The sequence below is a fragment of the Macaca thibetana genome, unplaced genomic scaffold (genome assembly GCF_024542745.1).
Source record: "Macaca thibetana thibetana isolate TM-01 unplaced genomic scaffold, ASM2454274v1 unplaced_scaffolds181, whole genome shotgun sequence".
NCBI classification, from domain to species: Eukaryota; Metazoa; Chordata; class Mammalia; order Primates; family Cercopithecidae; genus Macaca; species Macaca thibetana.
Genome location: NW_026088970.1, coordinates 10,001 through 19,216, shown reverse-complemented (window position 1 = coordinate 19,216; position 9,216 = coordinate 10,001). Strand labels below are relative to the sequence as shown.

General features: G+C 58.9%; 1 protein-coding gene across 1 annotated transcript in view; it reads right to left on the bottom strand.

Annotated features, from left to right (window-relative positions):
• Positions 1–1,431: 1,431 nt before the first annotated feature.
• The window catches only part of LOC126947361 (SH3 domain and tetratricopeptide repeat-containing protein 1-like), a gene marked incomplete at its 5' end in the record, with an annotated part of 17,740 nt that continues 9,955 nt past the window's right edge, over positions 1,432–9,216 (bottom strand). The window contains 4 exon segments of the mRNA XM_050778024.1: positions 1,432–2,973; positions 5,870–6,066; positions 7,062–7,218; positions 7,919–8,041. Coding sequence (XP_050633981.1) covers positions 5,963–6,066; positions 7,062–7,218; positions 7,919–8,041 — 384 coding nt within the window.

Here is a 9,216-nt window from a genome sequence, read left to right as displayed (position 1 = left end):
GGCCAACAGAGCGAGACTCCATCTCAAAAAAAAAAAAAAAAAAAAAAAAAAAAAAAAAAAAAAGAATGGCTGCTCCATAGGCAGAGTGGCCCCAAAGGCTGCTGGTTGCCCATTTTCATGGTTATTTCTTGATCATACGCTAAACAAGGGTTGGACTATTCATGAGTGTTCCAGGAAAGGGGTGGGCAATTCCCAGAACTGAGAGTTTCTGCCCTCCCTTCTGAGACCATGTAGGGTAACCTCCAGATGTTGCCATGGCATCTGTAAACTGTCGTGGCGCTGGTGGGAGTGTCTTGTAGCAGCTAATGCATTATAATTAGCACATAATGAGCCGTGAGGACAATCAGAGGTCACTCTCGTGGCCATCTTGGGTTTGGTGGGCTTTGCCCGACTTTTTACTGCAACTTGCTTTATCAGCAAGGTCTTTATGACCTGTATCTTGTGGGGACCTCCTATCTCATCCTGTGACTAAGAATGCCTAGCCTCCTGGGAATGCGGCCCAGCAGGTCTCAGCCTCCCTTTACCCAGCCCCCATTCAAGATGGAGTCGCTCTGGTTCTCGTGCCTCTGACAAGTTGGCCTGGGTTGAGTGTTCTCTAGTGTGTGGTTGTTGGAGCTGTTCCTAGGAGTAAGAGGGATTGTCAGTAGGAAACAGGCCTCTGTTAGCCCGGGGGCTGGCACTCTGCCCCAGTATGTCGGCCTCATTTTAGTGGTGGCAAAACTGGGGCTCAGAGACATCAACTCCCTCATCCCGAACCCCCAGACTGTCAGTGGTGGGCTGGGGTTTGAATGTGGGGCTTGAAGACCCATCATCTCCTCTGGTCCCCCAGTCTCTGCTGCCCAAGAGGAACAGGATCCCAGGATCCAGGCCCCTCATGGCACCAGCCAGGGTGGGTGGAGATGGGGAGGCACAGTTCCAAAGCCCCCCGGACTCTGAGGCAGGTCGGGGGCCGAGAGCAAGCCGGACCTAGGACCCCACCCCCCCCAGAAGAATGGCTGCAGACCTGGCCCAGCGGGCAGGAGGTCTGTGTCCTCAGTCAACGTGACAGCGCTTCCCACTCCTCCAGCCAGGCCGTGCTGTCTTCACGTTTCCAATCATGCGGCCTCCTCTCCAATTCCCAAGCCCAACCCACAGACAGCGATCTGGGGTCCACGTGAGGTTTGTCAGCAGCTCTGACCCGCTGCTTCCCGCCAGCCCCGCGGCCGGTTCTGGAAAGCTCTCTGCTGCCCCCCTGGTGGGGAGGCTCGGGGCAGGGCTCTGGCTGCAAGCATGGGGTCCCAGAACCTCCTGGCTCTGTCACCTCTGCTGGGTGGAAAACCAACCCAGGACTGAACCAGTGACACCTGTGGCGCTCGCAGAACCTCCTGGCTCTGTCACCTCTGCTGGGTGGAAAACCAACCCAGGATTGAACCAGCAGATGGGTGCCTGATTCCTTATTATCAGAGCTCCGCCCACTGGCAAGTCTCTCTCCGGGCCTCAGTTTCCCCTTCCATTAAACGAGGGGCTTGGGGGATACCAAGGAGGGGTAACTGCTTAGTGAGGATGGGAGGTTTCTTCTGGGGAGATGAACACATTTTGAAACTAGATGGTGTGAGTGGTTGCACAGGACTGTGAATGCACAAATGCCACCACATTAATCGCGTTGAAATAGTTAATTGCATGCGATGTGAAAGTCACCTCATTTAAAGTGTTTAAAAGAGGGGCCTGGGAGAGTGCAGTGTACGTGAGAATCACGTGGGACACCCACAGTCTCTGAACCTCGGTTTCCTTGCCGTAAACTGGCAAAGAGACCGTGTGAGCTGTGTTCCCTGGGGCCAAGAGATTCCAAGAAGGAAAACCTGGGATTCCTGGGACTGGGATGAGGGCCGGGGGCCGGAAGGGGAGGGGCATGTGGGGATGGCTGGGGGGCAGCCCAGATAAGGCTTTCAATACTGGGTAGCAGCGTCTACACAGGCAGAGATCCCTGCATCTCACTTCCCGCAGGGCTGACCAGTGGCCAGAGGTGGGACTGGCCAGGCTCGGCCCAACCAAGTCTGGGAGCAGAGGACACTGAGTGAGGGATCCCCGGGGCCACCCTCACTGGCCTGTGGCTCTCCTGACACCACAAGAGAGGTCCAGGAGCTGACCTTGGGTCCTAATGGGGGACACCTTCCTGGCTGCAGGCTGGCAGGGTGGTGTGGTGGTCAGTGTACTGGGCTCTGCGTCTCCGCCCCTACCTGCTGTGTGACGGTGGGCCAGACACCTAACCTCTCTGTGCCTCTATTTCTTCAATGGCGAACAGGGACACTAGCAGCCCCCACATCCGGGCACAGTGGCCTGAAGGTTAAAGGCAACGGCGGCACGAGACCTACAGCAAAAGCTCTGAGCAGGGAGAGCAGGGAGCTGCCCAGGGAGTTCCACCACCATCTCCCCTCTGGCCGCCGAGGAAACCGAGGCTCATGGTGACCTGGCCCAGGTCTGTTGGACTCACAGTCCTTCTCATCCCCAAGATCAGAGGGCTGCCACCAGGGAAGGAGCTGGCCCCTAGACACAGCCCAGGAAGCACACAGGGAAGGATGCCCTGGGGACTTTGGTATGTTATTGCAAAAAAAAAATTTATTGCTATTTGAACCCTGCTTTCATGCCTCCATTTCCCAGAAAATGAGCCACGGGAGACACCAGGAGAGGCAGGAGACCATCCTCCTTGCACAAAACCCATTCCCTCGGATGCTGTCCTCAGCGAGGGTGGCTGGGGGCCAACCAGGGGGCCCACCCGCAGAGTGGCAGAGGAGGTAGGTTGACCCTGCGGACGTTGAGTTCTGTGGCGAAGGTCCTGGCCTTCTGGTAGAAGAGGAGCGACTTCTCGCGGTCCAGGAGGAAGTTGTGGGAGATGGTGGCCGGCCGCGTGTAGATCTTCAGCTGTGCCTTCTTGTTGCCCAGGTCCACGGCAGCTGCCAGTGCCAGCTGGTAGTACCCGGCTGCATCAAACGGGTCCTGAAGGGGACAGGTCATGCTCAGCAAAAGGGGGACTCGGAGCCCGTCTTCCCAGAGGCCGTTCCTGTCTCCAGGTCATTCCATTCCACATGTCCAGCCAATGCTGGCTCACCCCATGAGCCCCGAAGCCTGTGACACTGCTGTGGTCTCAGCTGCAGGAGGTGGGGATGACCCTGACACCCCTGGAAGCCTTCCTGACTGTCCCTACGCCCCACTCACCCCAAGCCTCCTGCCCCAGTGCCACCCTCTCTGCAGGCAGTGGCTGCTTTCCCCATGGGCTGAGGTCAGGGCAGATCCTGCCTGCTCTGAGAGTTCCATGCAGGACCCGTGGCTCCAAGCCACAGCAGGGGCACAGCGTTGAGTGACCCAGGCTCCCCTCTGGCCCCTGTCCATGCTGACCATTTCCAGGCCCTCCACGGGACAGGCCAGGTACAAAACCATCTCACAGGTGTCCTCTCTGGCAATGTTCCCTGAAATATTGACGGAGTGTGACTCCCCAGACATCCACTCCCATTTTCAATGCATCTTTGGCTCAAACTCACCATCCCTGGGTTGGGATGCCGTCTCCCAGACCTCCTCCTTGACCCTCCCATCCCCCACCCGGCTTCTCCCCAGGCACCTCCTCCACATGGGGGTCACCCAAGGGACCTCTCTAAGACCCATGCCTGGCCTGTTCCTCTTTACCATCTCAAGATGGCTCCCAGGGCCAATGAGAAAGTCCAAGATGCAGCAGTCCATTCCCTCACTGCCCCGCCCCACACACAGAGCAGGGGCGTGAGAAGGCCCCGAGTCACCGCCACTGCTCATCCAATGCCCCCCGCCCAGCCGAACACTGGACTCTGTGCTGGGTGCGTGGCTGAGCCTAACGTCCTTGCTCCCAGTCTGAGGGACCTGGGAGTGAACACTGACCACACAGGGTGGCCCGGGCTGTGGCAGAGGGAAGCCCAGGAGGCCCCAGACTCAGCCGGGGAGGGCAGCAAGGGCTTCCTGAAGGGGTGGGGGCTTCCCAACTAAACAGGAAGGAGCCAGCCAAAGCATATGTCTCTGCGTGTGCCTGTGCATGTGCCTGTGCGTGTTTGTGTGCCTGTGTGTGCATGTCCCTGTGTGTGTGTGTGTGTCTGTGTGTGTGTGTGTGTGCATTTCCCTGTGTGCATGCCTGTGCCTGTGTGTGTGCGTGTGCCTGTGCTTGTGTGAATTTCCCTGTGCATTTCCATGTGCCTGTAGTGTGTGCAGCAGCTAGTGAGTGGCAGGCTGAGCCAGGACACATCTAATCCACCCTATTCCAGGGCTCACTCTCACGTGTAGACTAAAGGGGACCCCATTTTAGAGGCAATCGGCAAAGATGCCCATTTACCCCTGCTTCTCTGCCAGCCTTCCAGGCTCCATCCAGCCCGGCTTTTTCTCCCACTCCTCTGGGCCCTGGGTCCAGAGCCTCCTATACAAGGAGGAGGGTGTAGCCTTGGAAAGACAGCCGCCCTTGGGGAATTCCAAGGGGGCCTCCCTGTGGGAAGCTGGCCCGCGCTGACAGCATAGTCACGATGAGGCCCAGAGGGCTGTGCATGGGAAGGAGGGGAGGGCTGTGCATGGGAAGGAGGTGAAGGAAGGATGGGAAGGAGGGTGCAGGAAGGAGGTGTGCATGGGAAGGAGGAAGGAAGGCCTCTGGAGGTTGTGCATGGGAAGGAGGAGTGCATGTCCTCTGCCCCTCGACCCCAACCGTGGACTTTGGCCTCTCAGGTACTACTTGGCCCTTTCCTTTCTCCTGGACAGGCGGAGTGGGCGGCAGGCTTGACCAAGAGAGATAAAGGCCTCTTCTGGGAGGCCCGTCCCCCTGGGTCCCAGGCGAGCCCCTGAGCAGTGAGCAGCGTCCCTCTGGGCCTGACACTTGGCACCTCCCTGTCTGGCTGGGACTTGGGAGGCCACAGGGACCACTTCTGACCACCAGGTGTCGCCAGCACTGGGCAGGGGCCTCCCGGGCAGCCCCAGGCCTGCGGTGGGGGATACGGGGCGGGGTCTTAGGGCTGCCCCAGCTCCTCATGTTGTTCTAAGGCCCCCAAGATCTCGGCCCCTGGACTGGAGTGCCCTGGCCCCTCAGCCCATAAGGAGCACTGACGCGGTGCCGGTGCGATGCTGAGGAGGGGGGTGCCTGCTGGGCAGAGGGGTGGAGACACCCCAGGTCTGAGTCTGCCAGTCCCAGCTCTCCACCCCTGCAGGGCTGGGGGCAGAGGGAGCACAGCACCTCCCCTCGAGACACACCCGACCCAGCAAGGCCTCAGCCTGGCTGGCTGGGGCCCCACCCCACTGCACCTGCCCTGAGCTGGGGTTTCCCTGTCTGTGAACCCAATGGTAAGACACTGGTCCCACCCCACCCTTCCTGGGTGGTGTGAAGATTCAAGGTGTCTCGGGACTCCAGGAAGGAGTTGCTCAGTGCAGGCTGGCACCCTGGGCAGGCTTCCTAGAGGAGGTGCCAGGATTTGGGTTGGATCTTGCAACGTGGATTCAATGTGAGGATGATGCCGTCCTCCGAAATGTCCTTCTCCCGACCCTGTTTTCTTTGTTAAATGCAACTTGACACTTGACTGTCAAGACTCAGTTTTGGTGTCACCTCCTCCAGGAGGGCCCCCCTGACTACAATCCCCCTTCTTTACCCAGAGGCCACCATTGCCCACTCATGTGTCAGCCTCCCTGGCTGAGACTGAGTTCTTGAGGGTGGGGCCTGGCCAGCTTGGGAGCTGGGTTGTATCTGCTAACCTTGCCGGCTCCTCCAGCTGGGTGCAGAGCTCCAGGGAGGCCACTGGGCCATTCCTAAGGAAGGCTGGAACCCAGGCCTCTGGGGTCTGGGTGGAGATCCCACTCCAAGGGGGCCGGGAACACCCCGAGCCCTGCCCCTCCCACCCACCTTCAGGTCATAGAAGATGATGTCACCGAGCACCAGGTACACCTTCACGTAGTAGAGGGTCTCCTCGTCGAACTCCAGCGGCGAGTTGCAGAGCTACAGGGCCTTGAGGTAGAAGTGCTCCGCCAGCTTGCCATGGCCCAGCCGGTGGTGCAGGGCAGCCAGCCGGTGGTAGGCCACGTGCTCGTTCAGCCGGTCCCCTGGGGTGCAGGCCAAAGGGGCAGGTGTGAGGATGTGGCTCCCTGGGGCAGGGAGGGCACAGGCCCCTCAGGAGCAGGTATGCAGACCCCGGGCAGCACACCTGGCTTGCCTCCAGGCACCTGTGGTCACCTGGGCAGCTCTGGCCAGTCCCTTCCAGGTTCCCAGACTCACTTTCCCATCTGCAAAGCAGAACTAATAAGGCCTGCCCCTGTCTACTGTGAGGCTTTGGCAAAGTCGGACTTGGATGGCCCAGCTCTGTGCCTACACATAGCCACCTGCCTTTGCTCACTGGTTTTAACCAGGGGAGCCCAAAAGCCATGCAAGCTGCAGTCCAGGTGCTCCCCACCGGGCACCCCGGCCATGCAGTCCAGGTGCTCCCGGGCAGGCAACCCACCGACGTGACATCCGACTCCTCCTGGGTGTGGCACGATCACAGCCCCCTACCTTGGGGAGTCAGCTGCACACCTACTGTGTACTGGGCCACGGGGCACAAGGCGCTGGGGCATGTGGCCTGCCTAGGGTTCCCTGTCTCTGGAGGGGGACAGACGACCCTGGCACAGCACCAGGGGATGCCCGGCCTTAAGGGGCAGACTGCTGGAAGGGGAACTGGGATTTTATCAGCCAGAGAGCCGTGTGGTTGATGAGGGTGGGAAGGGCACAAGAGAAAGGGAATGTGCCACTCAGCCTGGCACATACAGGGACCAACGAGATGCCTGGCATGTCTGGAAGGCAGAGGGCACACTGGGCGGCCCTTGTGGTCAGCAGCGGGAACAGGCAGAGGAAGCAGAGCTCAGTCAGGCAGGGAGCTCTGCACTGCGTGAGAGACCTCGGGCTGTGCCCCACAGCCGGACGGGGAAGCCAGTTGGGCAGATCTGCCTGCCTGGACAGGAGACCAGGAAAATCCAGCAGCTGTTTCAGCTCCTGGCCTGCAGACCTGGAGGCTGGGCTCTGGCAAAGTGTGGGTCCTGGCAGGGTGGGGGCTCAGGGGACTTACCCAGAGTGATGCTGAGTGCTAGGGCCATGTAGGCAAACTCCAAGCCCTCCTGGGGCTTCTCCAGCGTGGCCAGGAGTGCCACCAGCTTGTTGCACAGCTGTAGCTGCAGCTCCGCCTTGCGGTTGCCCGTAGTCACTGCCAGGGGCAGGGCCTGGTCCTACCACACAGGCAGGTGGGGTCAGGTTTCCCGCAGCACCCACCTTGCCCACAGCCCTCCTCAGAGCTCAAACATGTACTTGGAGCTTCCCACGCCCCAGCTACCCCTGCACCTCGACACAGCTCTGTGCTCTGGGATAACACACAGTTCAGACACCCAAGTTGGGGGCTGAAGAGTCACCTGAGGCCCATCCAGCTACACCCAACAGCCTCAGACCAGCCTCTCCCACCTGGGCACCGGGGGTCTGACTGGGGGGAGCCAGCACTCCTCTCTGCTCTAAAAACACCACATTTATCTGTGCCCAGGGCTGAGCCACACCGTGAGCTCAGAGGAAGGGAGAAGCCGTCCCACTTCGGGGTGCATGCAGACCTGGGCCTCCCACTGATGCTGTGTGTCCTTTGACATGTCCCTGTGCCTCTCTGAGCCTCAGTTTCCTCATCTGGAAGATGGGGACAGGACTTCCCACTCATGGTTGCTTGAGGTCATCAGGTAGAAGGGTAGAGCCATTGTCACGTCCAGGCCCCGAGCGTTTGTCCCGGGCAGGGGCATGGTCAATATTCCTGGTGAGACCACTTGGAAACTAATCATGTATATGGGTGGCCCTGCCTCCAGGTGGGAGGCCTCTACCCTGCCACACCTGTACCTCAGCCTCCAGGTGCCCCACTGAGGCCCACCCACATCAGCCCACAGGCCAGCTCACCCGGTAGAAGGACATGCCTTCCTCCCGCTCCCAGGCCCCATTGAAGAAGATGTCTCCAGCTGCCTCAAACAGCTCCAGCCCCAGGTTGGGGTCGCCTGTGTACAGGTCCACATTCTGTGCCACCTGAAAGGAGACAGAAGTTCCCTCAAGACCCACACCTAGCGAGGTGGCTACGCGCACCTTTGCCAGCCTCCTTCCTCTCACACACTACAGGTACACCTGAGCATTTTTCAGACCCTGTGCATGAGGGCTGCCCCCACCACTGGCATGAGGACAATGAACTGATGCACCTGAGTGCCAGGAGGTGACTGAGCAGCTGCAGCCCAGGAGCCCGACACCTGTGAATCCTACCACCAGGGCTAGCCCTAGCCCACTCCCCCTGCACTCAAAACAGTCTCCGTGGCCCCCAGATTGCTGGGAGCCCAGCCCCTGGCTCCTTTCTGCGTTGCCACATCCCTGCCACATCAGCAGTGTTTGTGGGTGGGCCTGGTCCCCTCTTGGCCATGAGCTCTTGATCCCTCTCCTCAGCTCAAGGAGGTATACAGCAGGTGCTCAATAATGAAAGCTTCACCAGGCTCGTGGGCTTCACAATTTGTTCCAGATCACACTGTGTTTGGGAAAGCCTCTGAAAACAGCCACTATGATAGATTCATTTTGTAAGGAGATGTGCCACGTGTCGCTTGGAGCAAGTTCTTCTGTGTGTTAACTGAGTGGTCACATTATTTGAGCATGTGCTGTATACCAGCAGGTGCTGGGCACTGTGAGGGGCCGCGCCTCTGCCCTCAGGGAGAAGATGCTGGCCACTGGGGGAGGATGTGAGGGAACCAGTTGGAGGGAGGGAAAAGGCACACAACAGGTGCTCAGCAGTGGCTTAGGAATGAGTGGATGGATGGATGGATGGATGAATGGATGAGGAGATGTAGACACATGGATGGATGGATGGGCGTGTGGCTAGATTAATGCTTGGATGGATGGATGGATGGATGGATGGATGGATGGATGGATGGATGGATGGATGGATGGATGGATGGATGTGTGTATGTCTGTATGTATGGGGGGGTAGATAAGATAATGTATGGATGGGTGGAGGGTAGATGATGTATGTACATGTGGATGGATAGATGGTGGATAGACGAATGTATGGATAAACAAATGGACAGATAGATGAATGGATGGGATGGATGGAGATGGATATGGATGGGTGGATGGATGGATGATGGATGGATGGATGAAACGGTGATGGATGGATGGATGGGAGAAAGGATGGATGATGGAAGGATGGATGGATGGATGAATGG